Raw genomic sequence first — 23,282 nt, 5'->3', positions numbered from 1 at the left:
TTGAATTTTTGCTGCTCTCATAGATCATAGAATCATAGAGTTGGAAGAGACCGCACGGGCCATCCAGTCCAACCCCCTGCCATGCAGGAAATCCAATCAAAGCATCCCCAATAGATGGCCATCTAGCCTCTGCTTAAAGACCTCTAAGGAAGGAGACTCCACTACACTCCGAGGGAGTGTGTTCCACTGTCGAACAGCCCTTACTGTCAGGAAGTTCTTCCAAATGGCGAGGTGGAATCTCTTTTCCTGTAGCTTGCATCCATTGTTCCGGGTCCTGTTCTCTGGAGTACCTGGAATATTGTGTCCAGTTCTGGGCACCACAATTCAAAAAGGACATTGAGAAACTGGAGCGTGTCCAAAGGAGGGCGACTAAAATGGTGAAAGGTCTGGAAACCTTGCCCTATGAAGAACGACTCAGGGAGCTGGGGATGTTTAGCCTGGAGAAGAGAAGGTTAAGAGGTGATATGATAGCCCTGTTTAAATATTTGAAAGGATGTCATATTGAGGAGGGAGCAAGCTTATTTTCTGCTGCTCCAGAGACTAGGACCCAGAACAATGGATACAAGCTACAGGAAAAGAGATTCCACCTTAACATTATGAGGAACTTCCTGACAGTAAGGGCTGTTCGACAGTGGAACATATTCCCTCGGAGTGTAGTGGAATCTCCTTTCCTGGAGGTCTTTAAGCAGAGGCTGGATGGCCATCTGTCGGGGATGCTTTGATTTAGATTTCCTGCATGGCAGGGGGTTGGGCTGGATGGCCCTTGTGGTCTCTTCCAACTCTACGATTCTATGATTCTGTTCTATGATTCTATGATTCTATGCTTTTTCTATCTCCAGCAGTGGATTTGAAGCAGCCTGTTAAGAACAGTTGTACCCCAAGTTGACAGGATCAAAAATTCAATATATAAAAGAATAGGTGTGTAGTCAGATAATTTATTATATGACAAATTAAATCTCTTATTATGTATTTCAGGGTGACCTTTAATGATGAAATGACAGGATGTTTTACTAGTTCTGCTAAGTTTTGCTATTATATTTAAATGAAAAATGTTCCTGTGAAGGGAAGAGCACAAAGTTTGCAGCTCTTGGGTTTATTTTCCAGTTCTGCTGTTGACTCTCTATGTGACCTGGGACAAGGTACTTCAATACATATTTCTAGAGCCAGAGGCTAATAACTATGTACTTGCATATAAATTATGTATCTTAGAGAATCTAAATGAAACTAGATAGCAAAGTGCATCTGAATTCAATTAAGTGCAGACATAATTGTTTGCAATGGGATGTGCTCGTACCTGCCATTTTAAATGTATATAAATTCTTGTCTACTCCAAGTTAATTTTCATGTTGACTTAAATCAGAGTTCATCGTGTAACTGATTTCCTCAGTCACAGCATTTCATCAGTGTGCCTGATTTTAGTTAATGCATCTTTGATTTCATGTTAGGATATTATTTTAGGGTTCTCACCAGTCACCCCAGTATCTACCAACACCACCCTCCCCATATTTGCTGTTCTGACCACGTATGACAATATACCTAATGAGATAACTATCAGACCAATGGAGGCAGAATTTGATGATAATTTTAATGCTCCATTGGTTAATGCCATAATAAATCACTAGGCTTTTTAAGGATGTTGCATAGCCATGGATTGGAAAGTAGGGTGCAGATAGCATTTGAGGTGATTTACATTTAGGCAGAAGTCCTGTATGTACTAATCTCAAAGTAAATGTTGAGCTCATAGAGAGCAGATACCTCACATTCCATTTCTCGCTCCCACCCTGGTTTTGCCAAAATATACACTCAAAAATGGACATGAGTTGCACATGCTTTCCATTGAGAAAAAAATGCACTTTTCAGGACTTGCCACATGTTCCATCTGCATGGTTGCAAAGTGTCTTACCCTACTCACACCATCTCTTCAGTTTTTTTAAAGGGGCATAGGTGAAAGCCACAGCCCATTTCTACCAGAAGGTAGATGTTTGGGGAGCATTGGTGTCACACACACCCCTTAGGATTTCACCTGGTGTGACCTACACACACACACACACACACACACCCTGGTGATACCCCTGATAATAGAAAAGCCCTCTAGTATCGTAAAGGCTAAATCCAATTGTTACTTCCAACCAGAGTAAATGCACTGAATCCACCGAATTTATATAAATGCATACTTAACAAGTCCCATTGATTCAGTGATTAGATTTATTATGTCATAAACTTTTAGTAGACTTCATCCATTCCATGAAATGCATGGAGTGTATTGCTCAGTTGGCAGGAATATATACAGATGCTGTGGGGATTGTAAACAGTGAAGTCCTACTCACTACTTTGAATGAAAGGGCAAACAGGCTAGCTTCTGGGAAAAAGAATGAATGGACACACATCTGACATAAGAAAGGGAAATATCAAACTAAAATGAGTGCGGCTGCATTTCAACTTATGGAGATATTCTGCCACTGACTTCAAGTTAGTAGCACTTAAATGAACTACAAAAACAGATTTCAGTGTGGAACAGCTAAATAAAATAAAGTTCAATTCTAATCTCCTGTCCCTTAAATAGAGAGGAATGTGTGTAAAGTTTTTATCTTTATATAAATTAGTCGGCTAGGCCTATCCAGGCAAGAATGTATGTGTTAATTTCCAAATACCTTTTGTTGAAGGGTATTTTTAATATACACACATCCATACATATTAGATTTATAAAAATATATTACCCAAAAAGGGAGGGAAAGAAAGAAGGGGGAGGAGTACATAGGCTTGGAATATATTTTAATACAAACTGACTGTGTGTCTCACAATACATTTTCTTCAAGTTGATTTCTGTAACATGTACATTCATATGTGGCTAAGGAAGTAACATATAGTGATCATTGAAGGGTAGATGGTGAATGTTTATCTTTTCAACCTTGAAATCTAAGTCTTACAGCAACAATAACAGCATGCAGGACCTAGCCATGCTGGCCCTCAGTTAAATTGCAAATCACAGAGATTATACACAAGTAGAAATGTCAAAGATTTTTCTAATACAAAATAAGGAAATTATCATTCATTACTTTTGGGGTCTACAAAAGCTTATGCAGCAATCCCTTTGTTAGTCTAGAATAGGAATGGCAATAGAAGCAGGAGCAAGTGCAATTTTTCTGTCCTTATTGTGGAAGCCACATGAAATTTTTTCCCCAAACCACACACACCCACACCACACATCTCAGAAGTGGCTGGCCTGGAAGCCTATGTTTGATTTTGAACAAACTGTTTTTCCACCATGTTCAATAGTGCAGGGGATTGCAACCTATTTGATCCTGCCAGGAGAGGTGATTCACCTTTTTTTTTGAGTGGAAAAAGTGTTGTCTGGAGATTCTAAAGGTGTCAAGATACCAAAATCTGTGGATGCTCAAGTAACATTAAATGCAATGGCCTAGCAAAATAGTGTCCCTGATATAAAATGGCAAAATCAAGGTTTGCTATTTGGAATTTACATTTTTTAAAAATATATTTTTAAGTCTTGGATTCTTGAATCCGTGAATAGAAAATATGTGGATAAGGAGAGCCGACGGTAATATAAAAATAGACTATTTTATAGTCTCATTTAGAAATGGTTGCTGATTTACCCTACCCTTTTCTGCATTTGCTATCCCTCTTGCCATGCCATCTGTTACCTTTATGTCTCTGAAAGTTCGATCTTTATCTCTGAGTATAGGTAGTTGTCTGTCACTTAGGTAGCTGAACAAAGGCGTGCAGTGGTAAATAGAAAGGTGAGCTGGTTCAGGCCCTGACTTAGAACTTTCCATATGCTTTTAATCTGTTAGCAGCCAGGGGAGCCTTTTGAAGTTGCTCTCCTCCCCTCTCCCACTTCCCCACTGCCCAGCTGTCATCTCCTAAGTTCTGCTCTCTGACACCGCTGTGGAGCACTTTTCTAAAAGCACAGTCATGCTTTTCCCTTAATGCTGTAGCCCCAGGGGACATACAGTGACGACAGGATTAACAAATGGTGCAATCTGCTCTGTACAGCTGTGGAAAAAAGAAAATAAGGTTGCGAGAGACAATGCATGTCTGGATCTTTTCCTGTGCAGCTTGTAGTGGGAGCCATTGCAATTGCTACAATCGATTCAGAGATAGTTGGCAATGCAAAGCCAAGATATCATGATAGAATTATTTTTTGGGGGAAGGGGGGTATATATGTTCAATGATGGAAAGTTATGAGGAGTTACCATAGCAGGACTGCATCATGGATGTTGGAGTGCCAGGAAATGCTGTCCAGTCCTTATTTGAGCTAAGAACTCATCAATAGACTACTCATCAGATCTCTCCCTGAAAAAAGTATAGATTGCCTCTAAACATATGCAGAGGACTGTTCTTCATCACAGAACAATTCACCTAGATTCGAATGGGCAGACACGTATTCCAGGGTAGATCATATATCCTCCCAGGCATACCTGAATCTTGGTATTTTCCTTTATCTGACATTCATCCCAGCCTATCTTTGTGAACAGAAGCTATCTAGTGGGCTGTACATTTTTTTAAACTAGAATTCTGTGTCAGAGGTCCCTTATTCAGGGACATGGATGAGATAATTCTAAGTACTACCAAACTACAAATGCTGGGATTCCATAGGATGGAGTCATGGCAGTTAAACTGGTGTCGAACTGCTAAAATTGTGTAGTGTGAACACACTCTAAAACAGATGCCTAATATGTAGGGGATGGATTTGCAGCATGCAGAAGCCCAGTGACCTGTGGTTTGTTGTCAGCAGCTTGAAACAATCATAATTGTAGTTCCAGCCTCACAACATGCTGATGTTTATTCCCAGCAAGAGTGGACAGGCATAACAGGAGGGGTGATAGACTTCAGCCCAGTTATGTGGTGACATGGAAATGCTGAAATTCTTCTCCCTGCTTCTTACTCCTGACATGCACAATTTCACCAGTACTTCAGGATGAAAGCTTAAATGAACTTTACATGTGCACATGTTTTTATCCTTTGATGGTAGACTACAAATCACAGAATCTCCCAGCTGCTAGGAGGTTCAGGGAGTTGTAGTCCAAAACTGTTCCAGTTTCTACCCACAACCCAATATTGCTGAAAATTCACTGACCATTTTTTAAATATTTCCATTCTATTTTAATTTTCAAGATTTGCAGCATAAGTAAAAATTACAACTTTGCATTTGATTTCCCTATTTTTCTACAACTGTATTTGGCATCTTCAGTGCTCAAAAGTTAGCAGAGATTTTCTTGTAGAAAGCCTTAAGAAGCATGTTTGCTGTCATCTGAAAATTCTTTATTTCATTCCATTTCATTCTAGACCTCCTGTATGTTGATGTAGCAGCCAGTTTTCCAGTGAACCTTGAAATGATTATATTTACTAGAGTTCTGGAAAAATACTTGAATGGTTATTATAACCTGACATGCTGAAAATGAAAAGCAATGAATATTTTGAAAATAGTTTGGGAGGTGATTCCATGGTTATAGGCTATTTATTAATACTTTTAAATCACAACTTGAGTTAATTGCATAAATTATACCAATTAGTGCTCAAATTAAAGATGGCCAAACAGTGTTGGTTCTTTAGCCATTTGTGATGGTTCCCCTAAGCTACTGGTGGTAGAAGGTTATGATTAGGACAGTTTGTCTAAAATTGGTGGGGGTGGGATATAGGGGAAGCATATGGATTTCATTTATAGCTCCCTGTCTTTTCAGTTTGCTGAAACATGTTGATCTGTTCTTCTTTTTCATAGTCTAGGAACCTATATTCTTTCCTTGCTATGTCTATCTCTGGTACCAATTTTTTTGTTCAAGATGTCATATTCATGAACATGTCTACTACGTTAACTGAGGTATACGTGTATATTGCAGGAATACACGGAAGAAGTCCTTCTCTGCTACGTTGCCCTATTTATGGAATGCATTTCTCTTAGAAAGCCATCTTGCATCAATACTGGCTTCATTCCAGTGACAAGTTAAAATGGGGAAAGCGGGGTGGTATCAAAACCTTTAGGGATCAAATAATTTTACCCAAGTTTGGGCAGGTATTGTTTAAATGTGTTAAACTGATTCATATGCTTTTATGTTTTTGTTGTTGAGTGCTTCCAGTTCATTTTTTACTTCTGGCAATCCTAAGGCAAACCTATAATAGGATTTTCTTGGCACATTTCTTCAGAGGGGGTTTGCCATTGACATCTTCTAAGGCTGAGAGAGTGTGATTTGCCCAAGGTCACCCAGTGGAGTTACATGGCCAAGCTGGGATTCGAACCCTGGTCTCCAGAGTTGTAGGTTTTATGTTTAATTATCTATGATTATGATTATGATTATTATTTAAAATAAGTTTATAATTTAAAATTATGCTAATTTAAAAATTAAAATGGTAAATAGATTAAAATATTGGTATGTTTACATTATCCCTTATTGTTTTAACTTTTAAAATCTTTCTAAAATATTTGAAATTTATTTTATGGTATGCTGCCACCACCTATTTATTGTGATATAGGCTGTTATTAATATTTAAATAAATAAATAATCCACTAATAAACCAGTCCATAGCTTTCAGCAAAGTTCTAATCAGTATATCACAGTTTTCAAAGCTTCTTACAGTCATAACATATTTGTTGCTAAAGTCGATATTACAATGGGTGGTCTCCAAATTGAGCCCTTAAGTGTATGTGGGTACCATCTGGATTTGGTTTCCTCAGGGGCTGGACAGAGGACGCATTTATGAAAGGAGCAATGGTTGTGGCCAGCTCACCTAAAAAGAAGCATGATATCCCCATTCATTGTTGTACACCAGGTCCTCAAAATGTACCTGTCGTTCAATCTAAGTGTTGACTATGGGGCTGACGTATATTTGGTAGCTTCATCTGAAAACTTTGAATTATGCTTGGCAATGCATATAATAATAGTGCCAAATCAGGCGGTTCTAGAAATCTCTTATTTTATTATTTGCCAACTGGCCTGTGGGCAAAAATCTGGGTTTTAGTTTTTGCATTTCACTGAGACAGAAACACCCATTGTCTCTCACGAAATCACACTTCTAGACGGAAAATGTACTGTGGGGAATATGCATTTCCCCATAACATCTAGTTTCACCCTTTAATTCATGTAACCCTGCAAAAAAGTTAAGGCTGCTTAATTCTTACTGACTTCCCATGATGTTTATGCTAACTGTATGCAAGATGGCTTGTTATTAGGATTAACCTGGACTGATCCTGTGGAATAGCTTCCTCCCTTTAAATCTTCCATGACTATATAATGCTGTCAAGTGCCTCCTATGTCCATTCTTGTTCCAGATGTTTCTGTAACCCTTCGCCTTCTCCAATGCAACTTCTTCCCTTGAAAGGTGATGGTAATGCTAAAATATGCGGCTTGTTCCTCATGGCATTTTAAGAAGCACATAAATGTAATCTTCTGATGGCAAAATCCAGGTTGAGCAGGAAAACATTTAATCAGAGGGGCTTAATCTCCAAGGGAAGTGAATGCTTGATTTTTAATTCAACATTTTCCTTTGATGAAAACTTTTTTCATGGATGTTGTTTATGTAGAATTTATATGAAGCCGGGGTTTAGGTAATCAGCTTTAATATTTGTACTCCTAGGGAAAAAAGTAGAATCATTAGCAAGTGCGCATAATTAATGAATAAATTATCTGGGTTCCCCCCCCCCTTTGTTTTCCTCCAGGTATAAGGAAATGCTAGATCTAGTGACATCACCCAGCTTGACTGTAAATAGAGAATACCCTGATATTCTGAAGCTTAACCTTTCTAACACTTATGCCACTGTTCCAGATGACATAGAAGGTAAGCTGACAGTTCTTCTTGGTCATGGTTTATAAACATTACATGCCTAGCCATTGGTGTGCATGTGAAGTTGGAAGAGCCAGAATAAGCAGACATGTGGGCCTAACCCTGCATCAATTAGGAGTTTGGAGATTTTTCTCTTAAACGCATCAAGCAAATGTGACTGTTACTTCTTGGTCGTATTGGTAGTGTGATTATTTCCAGTTATGTGGTCTCAGTTTTGGATGAAGAAGATATTTAGAAGGCGCTGTGGCTTGGTGATGGAATGTAAGCTTTGCCTGTAGAAGGTCCCAGTGTCAATTTTCTGCTTCTCTTTAATGAATACCAGAGAGCAAATACAAGATGAAATTCTGCCCAAGACATACTGCCATTTAAGGTTCATGCACACTGGGCTGAGACAGACCATATATGATAACCGCTGTTTTCAGGGTTACTTTTGCTTGCCTGTATCTTTCTGAGGCACACAGAGGGAAGAAGACAGAAAATGACTGAAGAATAATCAGCTTTGATAAGCCCGATCTGTCCTGTTGGCAGACCAGCTTCAGGGAGCTTTTTTAGTTGCATGGGAGAGATGTGGATTTGGCTCTTCTGTCTGTCGGATGCCTTGCAGCTATTTTCTCCTGGCTGTCCTGCTTTGCATTTTTAATGCTATAATTGGTTCATGGGGTCTTTTATATTTTTCTAGCTGAACCTAAAAAGGAGATAGGTTTGAAGAATGCAATTTGTTTCTAGATGTTTTGATTTGAGTCCTGGGTCATATATCTGTTTCTCGTGTTTTATGAGGGACAGTTCCTATTTTTGAGTCCTTTTCCCTGGTCAAATGCTGTCTGTAATTTTTTTATTTTGGAGAGACATCAGGCTCTTTTTAAAAATAAAATAGTATTCACACACATTGAGTAGAGTTTCAAGCCCTTAGATTTTAAATCTCTAAATTGCATGTTATGACATATGCATATCTTGAGTTTCATGTTCATGGCTGTAAATGCATGCACACATACACAAAATGCCAGTGCATTCCTTCACTTCTTCCATCCAACATGTTAACTGTCTTTCTAGTTTTAAAAAACATTGCTGAATGTGTTTGAATTTTAGCTGTTCTGTCACACGCAACTAGATCTGTTGTCAGGTTAAGTATTCTTATATGTGATAGAAATGTAGAATTCGGGGGGGGGGGAGTATGTTGCCCAAACAGTGGTCTTTGGAGCACTTGTGAGAAACTAGAGAGTGAGTTAAATGCTGGTTTTTTAGCATGTACCTTCTGAAATGATTCTGAAGTAGGTGCTGACAATATTGTTCTTGATTAACATTTTTCCCTTCTCATGTACTTTAATGTACATCCATATAATTACATATTCATTGACAAAAGATGGCAACAGTTTGCTCTACTACTATTCCCCACTTGTTTATAAAATGTTGGTGAATATGTTTGAATTTCAGCTACTTTATCACATGAAATTGCTCCTTTAGTGTGCTTTGCATACAGAACAGGAAGGACATTGTGGACTTATATGACTGCTGCTCTTTTTATTTTTCTCCCTGCTCTTCATGCACGGTTATCGCTGCTGAATGCATTTCTTTCTCCCACTGCCTCATATACACACGCACACAATCCTCCTTCGAATCTGTGATCTGAAGTTTCATGCTTGGCAGATACTAAGAACACATTCTTTTGGTAGCTGTGGTAAGGGGGTGGAAACTTATCTGCCTTTCCCCATTCCCTTCTTTTGCCTTCACTTGGTCGCTATGAATAAAAAGAATGGGGCAGGGAAAGAAAGAGAAGGGGTGTTTAAACCTGTTTTTAAAATTATTGCTGAATTATGCCACTGAACTTGGTTTTGTGAGTACAATTCCAGCTATTGTTTGCTGTGGTTAGGGCTCCAGTTTATTTAACTATAGCAATTATTAACCCTTTACCTGCAAGATTACTAATGGCCTTGTAAGATGTTTATGACTTAATAGAAATTATAGGCACAGTCTTCCTGAGGTCTGTGAAACTCAGAGTAACATCGAGATGTTAGATGCCAGTATATCATCTGGCAAACTTTGCCCCCCTATGTGTAAGATTGAAAGTCTAAAAAGTATGTCTGCTGAAACCCTAACCAGTATATATTATTTGCTTTATTCATGCAGCTGTTGACTACGATTTAGCAGTGCTGTTTCTTAAGAACATTAAAAAAAAATCTCATTAATGTATATTGCAGTCTTCAGAAAATATTATCTGAGCTCCTTTGAGATGCACTGAAAATCAAGATATTGCAATATTCTACTAAAACAGTTATCAATCATACAAAAAAAATGCAGCAGAAAATCATTTTTAAAAGATTATGTTTTAAAAAAACAGAAAAATACAGGATGAAAAGTCCTTCATGCACAAAATAGTTTCGTCCTCAGCATTGAAAAGGCACCATCCTCTGATCTTCATTTCTACAGGTTCAAGACCTTGAGTAGGATTGCTAAGAATTTTTCCTAACTGGACAGGTTTAAATGGGAGAACAAGTTCCTTAAGTACACAAGCCAGTTTGGATTTAAAGGTCAAAGCCAACTTCCTGAAGTCAACTGGGAGCTAGGACAAAAAAGTGAGCTGCATTTCATGAACATGGTCTATACAGTACTGGTTATCTAGGTGTCCCACTTCACAGTAGCTGAAGTTTCCAATTCATCTTCAAAAGTAGCCAACAGGTGATTTTATAAAAAGTTTGCAATATAGTCTGCCCTCTGTATCCACAGATTCTTTATCTGCAGATAAATTTGGCATACAAATATTAAAAAATATATATAAATTCAAAAAAGCAAACATTGATGTTGCCATTTTATATAAGGGACATATTTTACTATGCCAATGTATTTAATTGTACCTTAGCATCTCCACGTATTTCGGTATCCACAATGGATCCTGGAACCAAACCATAGCAGATGCCAAGGGGGCCCAATGTATTTGGATTGTTAGCATCCAGGATAAATGTTGATACTGTATATTGAAAGAAGGAATGAATATTCCCAAATGAACAATTTCACTTTGCAAATTATTGTAATAGCAATAATCAGTTTGCATGGCAGAGAACAATTGCCAAGTAGCATATTAGCATCTTGTTTAACATGTAAGAACAGTACAACTTAGAGGTGGTATTGCATTTCTTATTATGGTATAAAAGGGAAAACTGGATGCAGCTGATAATGGCTTAAATGTAATTGCTTGTCCCAAAAAAGAGCAGATTCAGTGAATTAATGGAACTTGCATAACTGCTGATTTACCAAGATCCCATCAGTACAATAGAATCATAGAATCATAGAATCGTAGAGTTGGGAGAGACCACAAGGGCTACCCAGTCCAACCCCCTGCCATGCAGGAAATCCAAATCAAAGCATCCCCGACAGATGACCATCCAGCCTCTGCTTAAAGACCTCCAAAGAAGGAGACTCCACTACACTCCGAGGGAGTGTGTTCCACAGTCGAACAGCCCTTACTGTCAGGAAGTTCCTTGTAATGTTGAGGTGGAATCTCTTTTCCTGCAGCTTGCATCCATTGCTCTGGATCCTGTTCTCTGGAGCAGCAGAAAACAAGCTTGTTCCCTCCTCAATATGACATCCCTTCAAATATTAAAACAGGGCTATCATATCAGCTCTTAACTTTCTCTTCTCCAGGCTAAACATCCCTAGCTCCCTAAGTCGTTCCTCATAGGACATGGTTTCCAGACCCTTCACCATTTTAGTCGCCCTTCTTTGAACACGCTCCAGTTTCTCAATGTCCTTTTTGAATTGTGGTGCCCAGAACTGGACACAATATTGCAGGTGGGGCCTGACCAAAGCAGAATATAGTGGCACTATTACTTCTCTTGATCTAGACACTATACTTTTATTGATGCAGCCTAAAATTGCATTGGCCTTTTTAGCTGCCGCATTGCACTGTTCACTCAAACCTGCTTACAGTTGTGCTGTAACAACTAAACAATTGTTTAGGTTATCATTTGCCACATAAATTGATAACCTAAACATTAGGAAGAACTTTCTGGCAGTAAGTGGAATTGTACCACCGTTTCAAGGTCCCTCCAGCCCAGGAAGGGTCGCAGCTGGCGTATCAACTGAAGCTGATAACAGGTGCTCCTGACCGTCGCATCCACCTGAGATGTGAGGTAGAGCGACGAGTCCAGGAGCACCCCCAGGCTGCGAACAGAGTCCTTCAAGGGGAGCGTGACACCGTTCAGGACAGGTGGACAAACCTCCAATCCCGGACCGGGGGAACCTATCACGAGCACTTCCGTTTTCTCTGGATTCAAACTGAGTTTGTTTTCCCTCATCCAGCCCATTACCGAGTCCAGACAGGCATCAAGAGGAAAGATGCCCTCCCTGGTCACTGCATCAGTCGGAGACATAGAGAAGTATATTTGGGTGTCATCAGCGTACTGATAACACCTCGCCCCGTGTCTCCGGATAATCTCTCCCAGCGGTTTCATGTAAATGTTAAATAGCATGGGGGACAGAATGGCTCCTTGAGGGACACCAGATGTAAGCACCCTCTTATCGGAGAACACGTCCCCCAGCTGCACCATCTGGAATCTACCCGAGAGGTAGGAACGGAACCACTGGAGCGCAGTGCCCCCGATACCTAACTCCCTCAGGTGTTCCAGAAGGATACCATGAATCCCTACTTGGCCATGAAACCCACTGGATGACCCTGGGCAAGTCACACTCTCTCAGCCTCAGAGGATGACAATGGCAAAACCTCTCTGAAGAAACTTGCCAAGAAACCCCTGTGCATTAGAGTCACCTAAGTTGGAAATTACTCGAAACCATATACAACCAAAACAATAACAGCAACAAGCACCTGTGCTTTCAGTTTACCACTTTATTCACAAAGTTGCTGAAGATCCTCACTGCAAAATGGGGCAAAAAACCTGGCATAGCAGCAGATACAAAACTGGTTGCACAATGTCAGTATTCAACAGAAGAATTGTGTGAACCAGCCACCAAGTAGTGGTGTGAGATTTACACTTTGCAGCACAATGCAGGATCTCACATTGAATCTTTCTAATTACTGTACACTAGGAAAATATTGTTCAGTGAACAGTAGTTTGCACTTATTTTGCTGGGCTTTTTGCCCAAAGATCCCATGCAGCAGAGTTTGGAAATATTCCTGTTTGAAGTGAACCTGTATGTGTTATTTTCCAAAATTGCAAAATGATAATTTCTGACATTATTTCACAATTTATAGCACAGGTGAGGAAAGTGCATGCAACTCAAAAGGCCATTTTTGAGGGCAACAAGATCACTCTGATTTTATGAAAACTAGAGAATGTAGGAGTTATTTTATCAAATCCCTCTCCCAGGTTGGTTTAGTCCTAGGTGGAGCCTTTATGTAACCAGAAAGCAACTTTTAGGCTATAAACCTAAATACCCTAAAGGCACCAGATCCTGTTTGATCTTGGAAACTAAGCAGGGTCAGCCATGGTTAGTACCTGGATGGGAGACTGCCAGTGGTGTTACTAGGGTTGCTGTCACCCCAGTTTAGTAACTCATGCTGTCATCCCACAGCCTGCCTGGCACACCCCTCAGCCAGCTAGGCTGCCTCTATCATGGTGCAGATAGGGGGTTGCCACTGCCTGGCAGCCCCCTATGGGTCTGGTTGGGATGCTGGCCTTGTGAAAAAGAAAGTCACCTCTCTTTCCCACTCAGACACCAGTCCCCCCCACCCCCAGACCCAGAAGGGGCTGCTGGACAGCAGCAACATCTCACCCCCATCAGCAGCCGTAGCTGATGGATGGCAGAGGCATCCTGGCTGGCAGTGGGGGATGATTGGTAGAGTCTTGGGAGGAGCTGGAGGAACCACTCCACCAGGTGTTCACTCCCCTCTGAGATGTCACCCGGTGTGGTCTGAACCCCCTGCCCCCCCCCCCCCGATGCCACTGGAGATCACCAACAAATACTAGGTGCTGTAGCCTATATTTCCAAGGAAGGAACTGACAAGACCACGTCTGAGTATTCCTTACCTAAGAAAATGATATGAAATTCATGGAGTCGCCATTTATTTATTTATTTGTTTTGTTTTGTTTTGTTTTGTTTCTATCCCACCTTTCTCCCAAAAAGGAACCCAAGATGGCTCACAATATAAAACACATATATTAGACAATTAAAATAACCTAATTAAAACACTGGACAGTTGAAATTTAAAACATACAAAAGGTAAAAACATAATTTAAACCAACCAATCCCCCCCCCCCCCCCGGCATAAGTCGACAGGCAACTTATAAGCACATATACAGTCACCCCTCCTTTCTCACAGATGTTAGGTCCGTGGCCTTGAATATTCATGGACAGGCGACCTCCATTATTTTTAATGAGGTCTGCACCCATGTGCTTGTGGGCATGCGCCCCATTCAAGCCTATGGGGCTTGGATATACTTGAGTCTCCATTTTCACCGGGGGGGGGGGGGGCGGAATGGATCCCCAACAAAAACGGAGGGCCAGCTTTATATATACATACACAACTTTTAAGCCCAAGGGGGCTTAAAACCATGGCAAAATTACACCACACAATCCTTTTTAAAAAAAATGGGGGGGGGAGTTTCAAAATTCTGAGTGGTGAGTAGAGTAATGCAGTCCTTCAAGATCCCACAGAATCTACTGTGCCCCGCATGAGCCAACCCAGTTGGGGTGTGACATGTTATTGTCCTAAATTATACTCCCTACTTTGCCTCATTTTATAGTTCAGGTTGTTGTTAGTAGAATATTGGGTAATACTGCTCCTCAGTCACAACGGAAGTATCTGGATTTGGAGTGGGTAGACCTCGATTTACTGGTAGATCTCTGGGTGATTTGCTGTGGATTGGCAAAGGTTTCTGATTCCCAGTTTTTGTTGTTTTGTTTTAACAATACCAGCACTAAAATGGCTCCCACACTATTGTCCTAAAATATATTGCTGAAATGAGGAACAAAGGCTCCTTGGAATAAATGACGAGTGAGGTTTTTGTGGTGAGGTTGAGCTCCTTTCAGCTCTGGCTATTGCTCAAAACAAATTCCTGGGCTCAGAATTAAGTTCAAGTGTCTGCATTTTGTCGCAGTGGCCAGCTGATGGATCTTGGATTTATAGTGGAAAGTAAAGTAGATTCAGCAAGTCTGAATACTGTTTACTGCTAATCTCTCTTCCACAATCCAGAAGCATCACTTTCCAACCCTTAGGTGACAGGGTAAAGTTATAAATCAAGATGGCAATGTGTGGTAATGGCTAAACCCAAATATCCATCTTATCATATGTTGTTCTAAAACAGATGTTTGGATGGCTGACTAGTCATACCTCTGATATGAACTGGGGTACTGTGACCTCTGCCAGTTCTATGCAATAGTAATTCGGAGCTTTGCTTTTTTAAAGATTTTTTGGTATCTTTGGATGAGTGTTGTTAAGAGTGATCTAAGAAAGTTTTGATGGTTTGACTATTCCTTCATAATGTTTCTTTGTTGTGATTTTTTTCCCTTCCCCGTTTTGCTAAAGGACTTGCCATGCATTGTGCCACTGTCAGTGTGAAGCCTGAGATGAACAATGAACCATAGTATCTTTTTTTTTCTTTCCCCAGGCTTTGGTACTTAGTTTATTTCAGGACCAGTCAGGCTATCTGAAGTCCGTGATGCACAGTGCTGCTTTAATTTCATGGGCTATGGAAGTCACCCTCTGTTAAAATAACCTATGCCCTATGAGGCCAATTATGAATGCTTTTGTTCTACATGTCAATTATCCAAAGACCTTGAAAAGTAATTAACAGATTATGATCTCACTGGCATCGGTGTTGTTGGTATTGTTAATTATGTCCTTTTGTTTTATAGGCAACAGCAACGCTGCACCTCAGTGTTCTCTCCATCTCTGTTCTTCAAAGTAAGAATGCCTTACTGAACCTCTAATTACTCTCAAAATACATCATTTTGTTTACCTGTAACTGTTCACTCAGTGAAGAACGTCTTCACTGTAATCTGAGTTGCATTTACTTGCAAGAAGGTCCTATTGAAATCATGCATTTTAAACTGTCCAAATTTCCTATTTAGGGATAGGGCAAGTTTGCTGGATAATTTCTTTAAAGTTTGAACTAAAACCTAGAGCAAAATCATTGCCTAACTGACATGGAAGCCACTAACTGCCATGGCTTATAGCCATCACAGAGGCTGCTGTACCAGGGACACAGAAGTGAACTTCAAAGTATGGTTTCTAAGAAGATAAGAACAAAACCAGCCAAACAGGTTTAAACCATGATTTGTCTATTATAAGTCTGGACATTTTAACATGACATATATTGTATTCTGTAGTTATGCCATATCAGTGTTATATGTTGTGTCTGATGTGAGCTTTGGTTTACTACTGAAGAAAGTGTAAATTTTATAGATTGCTTTTCTGGATTGTATTGTATTATTTTAATGATGTAATCCTGCTTCGATCCTTGGGAGAGGTAGGAAATATAAATAAAAATTATTATTATTATTATTATTATTATTATTATTATTATTAAATGGAATTTTGGCACAGTACACACCGCCAGGAATCAGTGTCCTGGCAGCAATAGTAGGGCTCGGGAGCATGAACCAACCTCACGCTCCCAAGCTCTATGACATGAAGGTGGCGTCAGTATTGAGTGACACCGCCCAGATGGGGGGGCGTGTAGATGAAATGTGGGCATCTGAGCACCCACACGTCTCTTAGAGGAAGCGGCATCATTACAACACTGCAAAAAGGAAGACACTCTAAGCTGTTTCTTTTTTGTGGCACAGCATTGCCCCGTGGTTTGGTTGTTGCAGCAATGTTGCGCAGCAAAGAGAGGCAGCATTTTACCACCAGTGTGTACCGGGCCATTGATACCATGATCAGTGTTGAATTTGGATTGTTTTGCTCTGCTTTTTAAAACAACTGTTTGAAAACACATTGGTATGCTGCCATTCTATATTATATTAAGAAATTAACTTTGAATTTTTACCATTTGTATTGTCCATGCTCTCCAGTCACTCTCTCAATACACCAGTATTGTGTATTTATTAAAGGTGCATTGCATGACTCTGGGTCGAAGTTAGATCCAAAAATTATGTGCTTGTTATATGTGCATTGCATGGCCTATGTATAATTTTTGCTGCTTAGAACAGAATAGTCAGGTCCCTGCCTGTTACCTCCATTACTCTAAACAAACAAACAAACAAACAAACAAACTGTCCTCGTCATACTGTATATATTTTCTTTCTTTCTTTTTTATTCTGTTTTAATTGATATTTTAATTGTAACATGTTTAATCCTGTTTTAAGGGGGGGAATTTGGGACATAATGTTGTAAATGTGGATTTTAATATGTTGTGAGCCGCTTTGATAATTATTATTATTATTATTATTATTATTATTATTTCTATACCGCCCGGTGGCAAAGCCAATCTGGGCGGTGAACAACATAAACATTTACAGAATAAAATATACATAAATATTTATACTCCCTTCCCCCCTTTAAAAAATTATTAAACACGTAAATGTATTAAAATGGGACTATAACAATGTTTAATTATACTATCCTAAACTAAACCCCAAAACCCTCAGTAATCCTCACCATCAGGGGATGGGGCCACGAGAGGAATAAGGGAAATCGGGGAGCCCGGGAGCCTGGCCGGGAAAAAATTTAATCTGGAAAGGCCTGCCGGAAGAGATCCGTCTTGACAGCTTTTTTAAAGTTGTCGAAAGATGTCAACTGACGGATCTCATCCGGCAGGTCATTCCAGAGCTTAGGGGCGACAACAGAGAATGCCCTCTGAGAGGTAGCCGCAAGTCTAGATTTTGAAGGCTGCAGCAAATTCCTCCCGGAGGAGCGGAGAGCGCGGGGATGATTGTACGGGAGGAGGCGGTCTCTAAGATAGCTTGGACTCAAGCCATTTAGGGCTTTAAAGGTGATAACCAACACCTTGTACTGGGCCCGGAAGCTGATAGGCAGCCAGTGGAGGGACCTCAAGACAGGAGTGATGTGGTCCCTCCTAGATGTTCCTGAAACAAGCCTGGCTGCCATGTTTTGGACCAGCTGAAGTTTCCGGGTCAAGGACAAAGGTAGCCCCATGTAGAGCGCATTACAGAAGTCGAGGCCTGAGGTTACCAGCGTGTGCACAACAGTCTCAAGGTCCCTTACTTCCAGAAAAGGGCGCAGCTGGCGTATCAGCCAAAGCTGATAACAGGCGCTCCTGACCGTCGCATCTACCTGATTTGTCATCAGGAGCGACGAGTCAAGGAGCACCCCCAGACTGCGAACACAGTCACTGGGGGAGAGTGTGACCCCGTCCAGGACTGGAGGTTGTAACCCAATTCTTGGTTTCGGGGCCGCTACCATGAGCACCTCTGTCTTGTCTGGATTCAGTTTCAATCTGTTTTTCCTCATCCAGCCCATTACTTCCTGAAGACATTCATTGAGAGGGGAGATGCCATCGGAATTCGAGACCGACGAACGAGACACGGAGAAATAGATTTGGGTGTCATCAGCGTACTGATAGCACCCAGCTCCATAACTCTGTATTATCTCACCCAGCGGCTTCATATAGATGTTAAATAACATCGGGGACAGAATAGCCCCCTGAGGAACCCCACAAGTGAGGTACCTCTTACTGGAGCTACAGTCCCCGAGTAGCACCCTCTGAGACCTGCCCGAGAGGAAGGATCGGAACCACTGCAAAGCAATGCCCCCGATACCTAACCCCCTCAGGCGGTCCAAGAGGATGCCGTGATCTGTCCGGGAAAGCAGCCAAAGGGCTGATAAGGCAGCTAGTTCTCAAACAAACAAACCCCCTCCCAGCACAGCAAAGTCAGTGTAAGCTACACAGTCCTGGAGATTCACAGTAGTTCCACCAAAAGGGATTACCAAGAGAATTGTCAGACGGTCCGAGGTTCAGGGCAACAGATAGGCAGGTCGATAAAGCAGTCCAAGGTCAAGGTTTCCGGGTAGTCAAGACAAGAAGCCAAAGGAGCCAGAGACAGAGTCTTTCCTCTAAAAGAGTCAGATATCCACTGGCAAAGAACCACACATGCTCCAGGTGCTTAATAAGGCAAGGAGCCGTCCTTCAGCTGTGTCTGATTACGAAGACGCTTCTGATAAAGCCTCCGAGATCTTCGAAGGCCCTCTCTTTCTGCTCGACGCTCCTTGAAGGTAGGCACACTGCCCAGATCCTCCTCCATGTCCACAGCCTCAGCACCAGGCAAACTTGACTGCTGAATCTCTGGAGGGGCCATAGACTCTGCTCCAGCAGAACTAGGGCCAGCCTCTGGCTCCTCCATTACAGGTTCAAGCCCCAGGGGCTCTGGCTCCTCCATTACAGGTTCAGGTCCCAGGGGCTCTAGCTCAATCTCTGAGTCCTCCAAGCCGTCCTCCAGGCTGGGCATGACATGATCTATCATATCGAAGGCCGCTGAGAGGTCTAAGAGCACCAACAGGGTCACACTCCCCCTGTCAATGCTCAGACGCAGATCGTCGGTCAAGGCAGCCATGGCAGTCTCAACCCCAAAGCCTGTCCTGAAGCCAGTCTGAAATGGGTCTAGATAATCGGTTTCATCCAAGACAACTTGGAGCTGAAGAGCAACCGTCCTCTCGATCACCTTGCTCAAAAATGGCAGCAATGACACCGGCCTATAATTTCTCATATCCAGGGGGTCCAGGGAAGGTTTTTTCAGGAGCGGCCTAACCGCCGCTTCCTTTAAACAAGATGGAACATGTCCTTCCCTGAAGGATGCACCGATGATATCTGTGAGGAATCTCATCAATGCATCCCCCCCCCCTGAACGGCCAGCCATGATGGGCAAGGGTCGAGAGGGCAGGTCGTCTTCCTCACCTTACCAAGCAGCTTGTCCACGTCCTCGGTACTTACAGATTGGAGCTGATCCAGTATAACTACATTGGCGGAGTCACTGGACACCTCGCCTATCGACTCTGTTCCCATGGTGGCGTCTAAGTCGGCTCTTATCTGAGAGATTTTGTCTGCGAAGAAGTTGTTAAACGCGTCACAGCAGGCCGTCGTCGGGTTAAGCAAGGGATTTGGCGCAGGCGGCACCTGTGTCATCTCCCTCACCACCTTAAACAGCTCTGCTGGACGGGACTCTGCAGACGCAATACGTGCAGAGGAGAAGGCTCTCTTCGCTGCACGTATTGCCTCCCGATAGGAACAAAGAAAGTTCCTATGGCGAGTTCTGTCAGATAGGAGTCGAGTTTTCCGCCATCTGCGCTCTAGCCGTCGTCCAAACCGTCCAAACTTGATTGTCAAGTTACAGAAAAGCGGGATACAAATAAAAGTTTTATTATTATTATTAGTTTATTATTAATTTGAGCTATTTGTTTTAAAAATGGCTTAGCATAATAGTAGATATTATTATTATTATTATTATTATTATTATTATTCAAATTGACCAACCATTATTTGGAATGTCTCTTCTGTGTTTGTTGTCTGTTGTTTGTCTTAGAATTTTTCTCTGCTTTCCTCATTTTTTTTTCATTTTTTTTCTTTTTAAATAGACATTACCCACATATAGTAACTGTCCCATCCTTTCCAACAATGGCCACATACGGGCAGACTCAGTACAGTTCGGGAATCCAACAAACACCTGGTTATACAGCATATCCACCACCTGGACAACCTTATGGAATACCTTCTTACAGTGAGTTGTGTGCTATCTACTTGACTGTACTTGCCATTAAGTTGCCTTACTTCTTTTTATAGAAGAATATGGTTTTAAAATGTCTGGTTAGGTACTGCTGCAGAAAGTAAAACTAAAAATCATCAACAGCTGTTAACAGTCTTACTGTTAATGAAAGATGAAAGCCATTTTCAGACAAGTCCCACCATTTAGTAGATAAGGGAATGGGACTGTACCCTTTGGCTACATCCAATAATAGTACATTCAGATGTAGATGTGAAAGGACACGTTATGTACAACTGTATCCATGAATCTTGGAATGTTTCCAGAGGATGCATTGACACTAGGAGTATGGCTAGTGGGTGTGCTTCTTCTTCAACATGTTCATTGAGTACACTGAGTAGTTCACATTCAACATTATGAACTTTATCGCATGGGGCTTAAACCGTTCCCCAGCGCGTTCTAACGGGGGCGCACGGGGGCATGCACGGAACGCGATGGGCACTGGATGGGGCCCAGAACGCGACTTTACCGCACGGGGAACACCGCCGCCGCCGCTGTGCGTTTCCATCGCGTCCCAATTCGGTTCCAGAGGGCGCCATTTCTGGGGACGCTTTGAAATAGTTCCCAGAAATGGCGCCCTCTGGAACTGAATTGGGGTGCGATTGGAACGTGCGGCAGCGGCGGCGGTGTTCCCTCGTGCGGTAAAGTCGTGTTCTGGGCCCCATCCGGTGCCCATCGCGTTCCGTGCACGCCCCCGCACGCCCCCGTTAGAACGTGCTGGGGAACGGTTTAAGCCCCATGCGATAAAGTTCATTGAGTACAGTGGGCAATTCAATACAGTTTGTGAGACAACTACAGATAGTAGGGTGCTATAGTAGTACCATGGACTACAAGGGGAAGGTGGGAAGTATTTTTCAATACTATAGGAGTGCAAGCTCTAATTCTGGCTCGGTCAACACATGTAACTTCAAAGTTCTGACAAAAGTGGAATCAATAAGAAGCTTGCATACATCAGAGGACTGAGATCCTACATCTGAGTCTAAGTTTGTAACTTTGTGAATCCATAACTACAAATAAAACCTTGTTGGTGAATTGAGAAGATGTCTATCCGGGCACTGGCAAAAGTACTCCAATGGGCATTGGGCCCTTTAATGTACAATAGGTGTTCCTATTGTGATCCAGCACGTTTTAGCTGGTGTATGGATGTGTACTAGAGCACATGACTATGTATGTTGTGGAACTACTAGTTTCAATTTGTTGCTCACATAAAGCCATTTACAAAGATGTAAGTCCTATGCAGAACACCAGCTGAGATTTATCCCACATGTTAAGTACAGAAGAATTGAACAAAATGGACTAAATTGTGTTGGTTAGATCCCTGGAATTAAATGTTGATTCAGCACATAGGTAAATGCCATTGGTTCAGTGGTCTAATTCAGTTTATTCTACTTTACTTGGGACTAACAACAGTGATTTACATCACTGATGCTCAGTCTGTCAAGTAGTAGTGTCAGGAACAGGTGGCTTCAATTTTTTTCTGCTTTGGATTATATAGTTTGAACTGTTGACAAGATCAGAGTAACGCCCAGGAACCTTCAGGTCAGCCTTCCCCAACATGCCCTCCAGATTGATGTGTTGGCCTGCAACCCTCATAGTTCTCTTAACTAGCTATGCATTTTCAGTTATATACTGTTGTTAATAGAGTAGGGAACTGTTGAAAGGCCCACATTACTATTATCCTACGCTGGTAGAAAGGCAGAATATCAATTAATTAACTAATTAACTATAGAATTAATTAAACAAAATAACACGATATCTGTTTAAACAAGTTGAAGTGTAGCTACACTATGAATATATGGACTGAAGGAAGGTGAAGTTAAATGCATTTTGGAGATGGAGGTCTTGTTTCATTTTCTCAATAGTTGCATGGATCAATGCTAATTTGGAAGCAAATTTTGTGTGTATGTGTGTATGTCAAAGTATAACTCAAATGGCCCAAATTATGTTTTTGTTTTTGTTTTTAATATGAGTTTGAAATTAATAAAAAATAATGAAAAAGAGAAGAAGAAATAGTCCAAATGCAGCGATGCTTTATGCAATCCATTGCATAACTGCATCATCTGTTTAAAATTTTAGGAAAGTTTTCATAGGTTCATAACGTTTTGAAATCATGCAGCATAAAAGAAGTCTCTTGCAGCATAAAAGGAGGAACTACTGAAAAGACCCCTGTTGCCACAACTGATATGGAAATGGGTCATCTGGCTACACCCACATTTCTATGTCAGTCACAGCAATAGGGGTCTTATCAGTACTGACAACAGGTGAGTAAGATAAGAGGGGCTCAGAGCCATCTAATCTGCCAGAGTTTGCCATAAAGTTTCCAGGAAATTCCACTGCAAACTGGGGGTCAGTGTGACCTGCATTAAGCTCTGCTTACCCCAGGATCAGGCCAAATCTACTGAATCTGCATCTGGTGTGCAGGATCTGGCCCATCCTGGTCCCAGGGTATTGCCCTTTATTGTCCAAACAGGGTGATGACACAAAGCTGGGGGGAACACAGCTGTTTTGGTCCATGTGTACAGCCCCAAAGACTAACTGGTTTTTATTTAGCATGTGTTTTTGTGTATATAAACCTACTTCTTCAGATGCAGGACAGTTCAATATCCATGCCTCAGGATATAAAGTACATTTTCACAGTTGTGGAAGTGGGGTGAAATGTAATAGGATCCAATTGTGTTTTATGATTTAAAGAACTAATTTAGTCCTGATACTGCACCTGGGTGTCATTCTGATACAAGATGTGTAAGAAGCTGAATGCCTATTTAAATCCATCTGTCTTTGTATTCTCTATAGCAATGTCTAGACTTTTGACAATAGAA

General features: G+C 41.3%; 1 protein-coding gene across 4 annotated transcripts in view; it reads left to right on the top strand.

The window, feature by feature from the left end:
* LOC149315685 (protein phosphatase EYA2) overlaps positions 1-23,282 on the top strand; it is a 198,943-nt gene that overhangs the window by 60,151 nt on the left and 115,510 nt on the right. For 2 of the 4 annotated variants that reach the window (XM_089513900.1, XM_089513898.1), the window contains exons 2-4: positions 7,670-7,788; positions 15,601-15,649; positions 20,279-20,421. In XM_089513900.1, the coding sequence (XP_089370026.1) occupies positions 7,680-7,788; positions 15,601-15,649; positions 20,279-20,421 (301 nt within the window). In that variant the 5' untranslated portion in view covers positions 7,670-7,679. Of the gene's footprint in view, positions 1-1,062; positions 1,140-7,669; positions 7,789-15,600; positions 15,650-20,278; positions 20,422-23,282 lie in introns of those variants that run through there. The other 2 variants (XM_089513899.1, XM_089513901.1) reach the window with 2 other exon arrangements.

The sequence above is a fragment of the Sceloporus occidentalis genome, unplaced genomic scaffold (assembly GCF_023333645.1).
Source record: "Sceloporus occidentalis isolate IW3139 unplaced genomic scaffold, rSceOcc1.0.p SCAF_3, whole genome shotgun sequence".
NCBI classification, from domain to species: Eukaryota; Metazoa; Chordata; class Lepidosauria; order Squamata; family Phrynosomatidae; genus Sceloporus; species Sceloporus occidentalis.
This window is presented reverse-complemented; position numbering and strand designations above follow the sequence as displayed.